Genomic DNA, 10,065 nt, shown 5'->3' with positions numbered 1-10,065 from the left:
ACCTTAAACTGCTAACTTTACTTATATTAAGCAGGCAAATTCTTCAAGTAATTTGCTACGCCAATTTTTATCAGCCTAAACAAGGAACTAAAAATAGCAAGTGAAGTGAAAAGGGCATAACACCCTACCAGTTCCACACAGGTAGACACCCCGGAGAATGTCACCTACCATCCCGCCTTTCTTCACTGCACTGCACAAGCTAACAGATTAAGTATCTGTTTTCTTACATTAACTCCCTAGGATTTGCTAAGGTTTTTGCAAGTCACTAGGTAACACATACAGTCCTAAGGAAATAATGTCAGTTAAAAATCAGCACTGGACACTAATTAAAGCGAGCTTGTGTGTGTCTACTGCCTTAAACTAAAAGTGAGGCATTGCTTACAAACTGTGATGAGCTGCCCTCCACCAGCCAGCTCACTACTCCTGCCCCTCGGCTGCTTTTTCAAGGAAGTATGCATTAACCAGATGGCGATTGAGGTGCTTGCTATAATCCTTTTCCTTTCTGAAAGACCGATCACAGAAAATACAAACTCTCCCTTGGTTATTTTAACTGCCAATCCCTCCTTCCCACTTTTTGAACTTGCTTCTTGTGGCACTGGCCGAGCCCCATGCAGCCCAGAATCATCACTTCCCTCGGACATATTATCACTCAGGTCACTTCCATCATGGCTGTGGATGCCTTCCTCTTCATCAATGTCTGGTGACTCGTTTTCAGCCAAAGTGATAGGAGACAAGGCCGTTACGGTTGGTGATGGGACAGGAGGCAATGGTGACACTGGTTCGGGTGCTGAGGCTTTCACAGGGACACTGTCTGGGTTCTGCTCAGTGTCCACTTCCATTTCACAAAGCCCAGCTGAACCACTCTGACACTTAGCATGTAATGTTTCACCACCTGACCCATTTGAGTTTTGTTCCGAGGATAAGACACTGGTAGATTCCTTGGGAGCAGCAAGCATAGCTAGATTCTTGCCAGCTTCCTCTGTTCCCACTTTCTTGAGAGGGACCATTTTATTTCTTTCCCCATCAGAGCCAATTTCTTGGTCCTTGGGTGTCTCGTCTCTTCTTGAGTTTCCCTTTGGAAGATCCTTTGCGTGTCTGCTTCCCTTCAGAAGCTGGCTATCTCTAACAGGCACTAAGCCAACTTCAATAAGGACTTGCTCCTGCCGCACCACCTCACTCCGCATGCCCGACTTCTTGGTACTCTCTTTTTGGGGAGAAGACCTTTTGGTGACTGGTTTCACTTGAAGAGGTGGCTCCATGACAGCAGGAGGCTTCTTCTGAACAGATCCCATGTGAGGAGGCCCTGTCTGAGCAACCTCCACCTGAGCATGGTCCAAAGGACAAAGCAGCTTCTTCCGACAATGTCCCCGCTGAGACTCCATGGGAGGAGGTGGCTCCATCTGATCAGTCTCCATGGGAGGAGGAGGCTCCCTCTGAGCAGGCTCCATGGGAGGAGGCTGTTCCATCTGAGTAAGCTCCATGGGAAGAGGCTGCTCCATCTTTGGAGGCTCCGTGGGAGGAGGAGGCTCCCTCTGAGGAAGCTCCAGGGGAGAAGGCAGCTCCCTCTGAGCAGACTCCAGAGGAGCAGGTGGCTCCCTCTGAGGAGGTTCCAGGGGAGAAGGCAGCTCCATCTGAGCAGGCCCAGTATGAGCAATATCCATGGGAGAAGGAAGCCCGGGCTGAGTAGAGCCTGTAGGAGTGACCACCACCTGAGTGAGTGCAGGACTGGAAGAGATCTCCTCCTGAGCCAGCTCCATGGAAGGAGGCTCTGTCTGAGCCATCTCCTTCTGTGTCTCCTGAGCAGGTCTGCTGCCTTTCTTACTTGATTTACCTTTTTGAGGTTTCTTCTTTGCACCTTTTTTAATGGAAGTATTTTGCTTTTTATTGTCCCCCTTAGTCTCCTCCATCTTGCTGTCATCCTTTGGCACCTTGGTACTATTTTTGGATTTGCTTTCCATCTTTTTTCTTTCTTTTTTGTCACTGGTTCCTCGTTCACAGGCTCATCTAACGGATGGGCTTCAGCATCCACCTTTCTTTTGTTCTTCTTGGCTTTACTGACTTTTTCTTTATTATTTCCTGTATGTACAACTATGTGTTTCATCTCTGCTGCCTTAGTATCCGTCTCGGATTTCCGAGTTCTGGTAGTTACCTGGACCACTGAGGCATTGCCACAAGACTTCTCTTTTGAAACATCCTTTTTCTCTAGATATTAGGATAGCTACACCAGCTTGTTTTTTAGGTCCATTTGCTTGGAAAGCCCTTTCCCAGCCCTTTACTCGGAGGTAGTGTCTGTCTTTGAAGTTAAGGTGTGTTTCTTGTATGCAACAGATGGATGGGTTCTGTTTTCTTATCCATTCTGTTAGCCTGTGTCTTTTTATAGGTGAGTTGAGACCATTGATATTGATGGATATTAATGACCAGTGATTGTTAATTCCTGTTATTTTTTGTTGTTCTGTTGTGTTGTCCTTCTGTGGTGTATGTTGGTGTGGGATTATCTATTGCTTGATTTTTCAGGGATGTGTTTAGCTTCTTTGGGTTGAATTTTCCCTTCTAGTGCTTTCTGTAGGGCTGGGTTTGTGGACAGGTATTGATTGAATCTGATTTTATCCTGGAATATTTTGTTTACTCTGCCTATGGTGATTAAGAGTTTTGCTGGGTATAATAGTCTGGGTTGCCATCCGTGGTCTCTTAGTGTCTGCATGAGATTCGTCCATGATCTTCTAGCTTTCATAGTCTCTATTGAGTAGTCTGGTGTTATTCTGATGGGTTTGCCTTTATATGTTACTTGGTCTTTTTCCTTTGCGGCTCTTAATATTTTTTCTTTGTTCTGTGTGTTTAGTGTTTTGATTATTATGTGGTGAGGGGACTTTTTTTTTGGATCCAGCCTATTCGGTGTTCTGTACCCTTCTTGTACTTCATAGGTATTTCTTTCTTTAGGTTAGGAAAGTTTTCTTCTATGATTTTGTTGAATATATTTTCTGTGCCTTTGAGTTGGTATTCTTCTCCTTCTTCTATCCCTATTATTCTTAGGTTTGGTCTTTGCATGGTGTCTCAAGTTTCCTGGATGTTTTGTGTTACGACTTTTTTGTCTTTAGTGTTTTCTTTGACTGATGAATCTATTTTCTCTATCGTGTCTTCAGTGTCAGAGATTCTCTGTTCCATCTCTTGCAATCGGTTGGTTATGCTTGTTTCTGTAGTTCCTGTTCGTTTAGTCAGGATTTCTATTTCCAGCATTCCCTCAGCATGTGTTTTCTTTATTGTCTCAAATTCATTTTTCAGATCTTGGAATGTTTCTTTCATCTGTTTAATTGCTTTTTCTTGGCTTGATTTGATTTCTTCCCATTTTTTGTTCGTTTTTTCTTCCATTTCTTTAAGGGAGTTTTTTATTTCCTCTTTAATGGAGTTTTTCATTTCCTCTTTAAGGGAAGTTTTTATTTCCTCTTTAAGGTGGTTTTTCATTTCCTCTTTAAGGAAAGTTTTTATTTCCTCTTTAAGGTAGTTTTTCATTTCCTCTTTAAGAAAGTTTTTATTTTCTCTTTGAGGGAATGTCTTATTTCTTCTTTAAGGGCCTCTATCATCTTCTTAAAGTCATTTTTATGGTTGATTTCTTGTTTCTTCTGTCATGGTATGTTTAGGTCTTGCAGGTGTAGAATCACTAGGTTCTGATGTTGCCATATAGGTCTTTTTGTTATTGCCTGTATTTTTGCACTGGCATCTACTCATCTCTTCCTCTGTGCAGTGCAGGTGGTATCTGTGTCTGAGAGTGCCTCTCTTGTTCTAATTTTTAGTCTTGGTTTAGTAGGGGTTCTTGGTTAAATTGGTGCTATTGGGCTGTTTCTTCAGGGGCTGCTGATTTCAGTCGGTGAATTATATACTTATGATTCTGGTGATCTGTTTTTGTGGCTGGGTAGTGCCTTCTTCTGTGTCTAAAGCATTGTTTTTTATGTGTGTGTATACATCTGAGTACATGCCACATGTGCAGATGCCCATGTAGGCCAGAAGAGGAAGTCAGTTTTGCTGCAGCTAGAATTACAGGTTATGTAAGCTCTTCCAAGCGGGTGTCAGAAATTAAACTTGGGTTCTTTAGAAGAGCAGAAAGTTCTGTAAACTCTTGAGGCATTTCTCCAAGCCATGATTTTTCTTTCTTACTAAAGCTGTTTTAGTTTTGTCACATAGCTCTCTGTTAGATTTCTGCATCATACCATACGTGAAGTGTAGCAATATGGTAACAATCAACATTACGGGCACAAGGCAATCCTCACTTTAAGAGCCTTCTTTAAGACTTGAGATAGCCACTCTATTCTCTTGGACAGCTTATTTTTTCCCAGCCAACTTCCCCACAGCTTCTCTTATATAGTTCAATATTGATCCATCATTTGGTGAAAGTTATGACTTTAATTGAAAGTGATAGACATTTTACCAAATTATCTTATGGAATTCTTGGAATAATCAAACAACTAAAAAAATTCTGATGTTGCATATCATATAGCTTCCACCACAGAGACAGACCAACTCCTCAGAAGCCCTTGGGATACTCTCAAATCTGATGGTACACATGTCAGGAATTGAGCAGATAAGCAGTAGTTACACCAAGCTGGGTGGTGGTGGTGCACACCTTTAAGCAGAGCCAGGCAGATCTCTGTGAGTTCAAGGCCAGCCTGGTCTACAGAGTGAGATCCAGGACAGGCACCAAAACTACACAGAAAAACCCTGTCTCAGGGAGAAAAAAAATAGTTACAACAACCATGACATCATCCTAGAAGGGTGGGGTCACATCTTTATGTTACCCAATCTCAGGCAGTGTCAGTGAGCTCCCTGTGTCCTTCAGAGTGAGTTCATGTTATTGTTTTAGGTTTCATATAGTAAGATCTGTAAGACAGGACCTATCTCTGTTCCTCTATTTAACTCATACTTCAGGTCTAAAGAAGGGGGAAAGTGAACTACAATTTCTTTCTTATGCACTTCATTTCTGCATTTCAAAATAACATTGCTTTGTATTTGACATCTACAATATTATAAGATCTCACTCTCTCCTCCCCCTTCCTTCTTTTTTCCTATCTCCCTTCCTCCTTACCTCTTTCTCTTTAATGAAAGTGATCATTTTAGAAGCAAAGTGTAGTTACATAGCCTAGACTCTGGTTACAAGTTGATGCATTCCGTAGTTCATTCTTCCTATGCATCTACCCTGTCCCCCGCCCTTAGCAACTTCTGGAGTTCTTGAACATTTGTTAAATGCTTTTGATATTGATGGAGATTAAAGTGAAGTTTTTCTCATTTTTCCTGTGGAATAAAATGGAGAGTAATTTTTATGATGAGTAGCATCTGAGTCATCAGGCAGCTACATATGATAGTGTGCAAGCCTAAGAGCTGTAAGAACAACATTGACGAGCATGGTGAGGTCTGCAGAGGTCCACAGTGCAGAATTTACACAGCGGGATCTCAGAGAACAGCTGTTGAATCCATGTAGAAATTTTTACCAACATTATTGTTGTCTATTTACATTCCTCTCTAATGGGAATAGTCTCAATATTAGCAAAAGGGTAGCTGCCTCTATGACATTTACTCATGGTTCCTTGAGTTACAGAGATCTTAATGCAATATCCTATTTTATCAATATCAATTCTTTAGTACTACAATATTTTGATAAAAGAAGATAACCAAATGATGATAAACAGCACACAGGAGTTATAGTGGAGGTTGGACATAGTAGGAAGCATAAAAATTATTGAAAGATTTATTGCTCATTAAACAGTGGCTAAATATACTTCTAGATTAATAAATTACTAGTAACATACAGAATTTTAAAAAAGAATTCAATCAATATAAAGTCAATACAAATATGAAGGGGAACTAGAAACTCACAGTTTATAACAGTTATACCATTCTGCAGCGTTTCACTTCAGAGATGACTGACATTGGCCACATTTTGCCAATAGGTATCTGCACATGGTCTTTTACTTTGAAGATGCTGCTGTCATGAGGTAAACAGTCTGCAGATTTGCCTCCTACTCAAAGGTTTCATTCAACAGTAACCACACGGTACCTAAGGTGCTCAACAGTGAGCTCACAAAAGCCAACCTTATTCTCTGTGATTTTATAACATTTTTTCTTAATCAACAAGGTCCACTTTCCTTACAATTTTGAGATCCAAGTAACAATTAAGATATTTTAATTGAAGTTTAATATTCTTTACTTTAAATATGCAGTTATTTAACTTTTAAAATAACATATACTTACATATGAAACACCACCAAATTCAAGACAGTAAGCATTTCATTAATCAATAATCTCTCATGTCCTTGTAAAGAAACCATCTTTGAGTTCCTTCCTATATGTATGCTTTTAACATAATGTCAAAGAACAGAATAATACATTGTGCAAACTTCTATGTCATATTAATTGGAAAGCTTTTGTGATTTGCACCCATTATTGCAATTTTAGTCATTTATTCTCAATACAGCACAGGCTTGCTTTGATCTTGAGATCCTCCTGACAGCCTCTTCAGGGCTGCTATGGCAGGTATGCCAAAGCACCCAGCAGAAACTCATTTTTTTATTTTTTGTTGCTGAGAGGTATTCCTTTATGTGAATGTCTCTGTTTCTTTACATACTTACAAGTTAATAAACATTTGGAGTGCTTTGGGCTTTTGATGATTATGAATAAAGTTACTATAAACATTTGCTTGTAAGTCTATGGGGACATGTGCTTTGCTCTGGATCATGTGGTATGTATATATTTAACTGTTACAATGATTTGATGTTGTTCTCAGGTATTTGTGGAGTTTGCATATGAGACGTGTGGGATTGGGATGGCAGTGTGTCCATGCACAAACATATGGAGGCCTCTATCTCCTCCAACTTATTGCTTTTAGATAGGGCTTTTCACTCAAGCTGAAGCTTGTCATTTTGGCTAAGCTGCCTAGCCACTGACCTCCCAGGGTCTGCCTGTCTCTGCCCACAAGGCTGAGGTTAAAGGGATATGTGATGAAGTCCAGCTTTTACTTCAGTGCTGGCAATTTGAAGTTAGGTCCTCTTGCCTGCATAGCAAGCACTCTTACCCGTTAAGACATCTCCCTAGCCCCTGACTCAATTATTTTAAAATGTGATTTAGCATCTAGCACTTCTAAAGTAAAGCATTAGTATTCAAATTGTTCAATACTGGGCGTGGGGATGGGGGCAGTGCAAACCCAGAGCTTCACACATGCTACACAAACACGACCACTGAGTCATACCACTAACACAACTTTAATTCCCAATGGGAGACACAAATAATTTAGCTTTAAGTAAGTTGTCAGCATGCAATTTTCTTACATGTGCACACATTCCTGGTATGATCTTCTGTTAGAAACACATCAAATAACAAACATTGGTGTGTCAAGATGATTCTGCTGAGATTATTTTGTTTGGGAGAGATTGCAAACTTTCCCCCCTAGTTTCTTAATATCATTGGCTACTTTTTTTTTAACAACAAGAAAAATACTATTACAATGTATAAATAGTTTAGCAATTGCTTTGTGGGTTTTGGTTTGGGTTGGTTTTATTTTTCTTCTTGTCTCACAACCTCATTAACTCCTGGATATCTTTACCATGGCAGTATGAAGCAGCAGGGGTATCAGATCAGTTTGGGAACAGTAGTCAGTCACCTAGAAGCATTTAATATAGCAAGCATGTTCTGAGTATCAGTCATCCTAATGTATCCTGGGAAGATAAAAATTAATAAAACATGGAAACTGATTTTAAGGAGATATATTGCATAAATAAGTTCTCTTGTAGTTGTGTGACTTGTACAAGAGAACTTATTTATGCAATAGTTTTGCAGTAACGAAGGCTTAAACAAATTACCAAGGAAAGATGAATCAACAAGTGAGGGTGTCTGCTGCTGGGCCTGACAACATGGGTTTGATCCTTAGAACCCATGTGGTAAAGGCAGACAACCAACTCCTGAGAGTTGTTTTGTGACCTCCACCTGCCCACCATAGCATAGAGCATGAACACACACACACACACACACACACACAGAGAGAGAGAGAGAGAGAGAGAGAGAGAGAGAGAGAGAGAGAGAGAGAATAAAAATAAATCCTAAGAAAAATGACTATGAGAGATATAAACTCTAACTCTAGGTGCTAGAGAGATGGCTTAACATTAAGAGAAATTGCTGCTTCTCCAGAGGACCCAAATTCAGTTCCCAACATCCATATCTACTGAGTGGCTCACAACTGCCTGCATGTAACTCCTTCTCCAGGATTCACACCCTTTTCTGGAATCTTTGGGTATCCATTGGCACATGGCATGCACATGTGCATGTAATTTTTTTAAAAAAATAAGTAAATAAAGAAACTAATGTCTAACTGGAAGCCAGGCATGGTGGCACACGCCTTCAATCAATCCCAGTACTCAAGAGGCAGAGGCAGGCAAATCTCTGAGTTCAAGGCCATCCAGGTTTATAGAGTCAGTTCGAAGACACATAGAACACTGGTCTTGAGAAATAAACATAAATAAATAAAACAGACAAAAATGTCTAGCTATAAAGATTGGAGTTCTTATAACATCTCCTAAATTTCTTTCTTTTGTTCCATTCCATAGCATATTTTAATTTTATTATTTTTATGTTTTATTTATTTCTTGAAAATTTCATACAATGTATTTTGTTCATAGTCTTTCTCCTCAAACTCCTCCCAGATCTTCCTACCTCTATACCCATACAACATTATGTTTTTTCTCCCTCTTAAAAAACAACAACAAAGGAAACAAGAAAACATGGAGTCCTGTTTTCATTCCTGGGCATGAAGTTGATATAGCCAGTGTCACTCCATTGAAGAGAACTGGTTTCTCTCTCCCAGACCTATCAACTTCATAGTTTCTTGGATAGGGATAGGAGTTTGTGTTCACTTTCCCTTCTTCCATGCCAGGATTTTGTCTGGCTTGTTGCTGGAGAGTTTCTCTCCAGGTTCCACCAAGCCCCGCAGTCCCACAATCCACTCAGATGCTTATATTACTTATAAACTGTATGGCTGTGCATGGCAGGCTTATTGCTAACTGTTCTTATATCTTAAATTAACCCATTTCTATAAATCTATACCTTGCCACGTGGCTGGTGGCTTACCAGCATCTTTACATGCTGCTTGTCCTGGCAGTGGCTGCCCTGTCTCTTCCCCCATCTTTCTGTTTCCCCAATTCTCCTCTCTCCTTGCCCTGCCTATACTTCCTGTCTGGTCACTGGCCATCGGTGTTTTATTTATATAGAGCGATATCCACAGCACTTCCCCTTTTCTTCCTTTTTTAAAAAGGAAGGTTGTAACTTTAACATGGTAAAATTACATATAACAAAACAATTATCAAGCAAGAATTACAGTTACAATCTTAAAGATGCCCTATCTATCATATATTTGTGAGTTTAAGGTTTTATATCTAACTTATCTTTTATCATAACTGAGGAAATTACAACTATCTAGTCTTTAACCACATCAAAGACCTGAGAAGGAACATAATGGTACCTGAGAAATGGTAGAAGGATGCAAGCAACTTTTGGGAATCTTGCAAGAGTAGATCAAGACAGCTGGCAGCCTGGACAGTCACCTAATGTTTCTCAGCATTGTTGGTGCATTCAAATTGGCTACAGGCCTAGAGTATATGACAGACCATTTTCATAAGCAGGAATTCTGAAAGACCATCTTACCCTGTCTTGGCAGAGTACAGTGGTCGCTTTCCTTGTGTCCCGCTTGTCCAGAAAGGATAGCAGTTATAATTACAACTTAGTATATATAATATCTTAGATAGAACATATTAAGTATTAGATTCAGGTTCTTTAGGATAGGACACCTTTGAATGATCTTTATAACATGCCATTTACCTATGCTTTATACTTCTCTGGATTTTAGTATGTGTTTCTTGCTTGATATTGTTTGCATTGGTTGTAGTTACATCTTATCTTGGTCATTATCCCTCATTATTCCTGGACAATATTTGATAACCATTCCTTTGTATATAGTCTTGTATTAGTTTAGAACCTTCTTATTTAGACAAAAAGGGGGAGATGTAGTGGGTAGCCATTCCAGCTTGGATCTGG

General features: G+C 39.9%; 1 protein-coding gene across 1 annotated transcript; it reads right to left on the bottom strand.

Annotated features, from left to right (window-relative positions):
* Positions 1–417: 417 nt before the first annotated feature.
* On the bottom strand, positions 418–2,191 carry LOC114709275 (RE1-silencing transcription factor-like; the record flags this gene model as incomplete). The annotated part of the gene is given in 3 exon segments (XM_028893032.2): positions 418–530; positions 533–1,967; positions 1,970–2,191. Coding segments are annotated over 3 exon segments (1,770 nt in total), but the record flags the coding sequence as incomplete, so codon positions are not given.
* Positions 2,192–10,065: the final 7,874 nt, after the last annotated feature.

The sequence above is a fragment of the Peromyscus leucopus genome, chromosome 7, assembly GCF_004664715.2.
Source record: "Peromyscus leucopus breed LL Stock chromosome 7, UCI_PerLeu_2.1, whole genome shotgun sequence".
In the NCBI taxonomy this organism is placed as follows: domain Eukaryota; kingdom Metazoa; phylum Chordata; class Mammalia; order Rodentia; family Cricetidae; genus Peromyscus; species Peromyscus leucopus.
The sequence above is the reverse complement of the archived record's forward strand: the minus strand, read 5'-3'. Positions and strand labels throughout refer to the sequence as shown.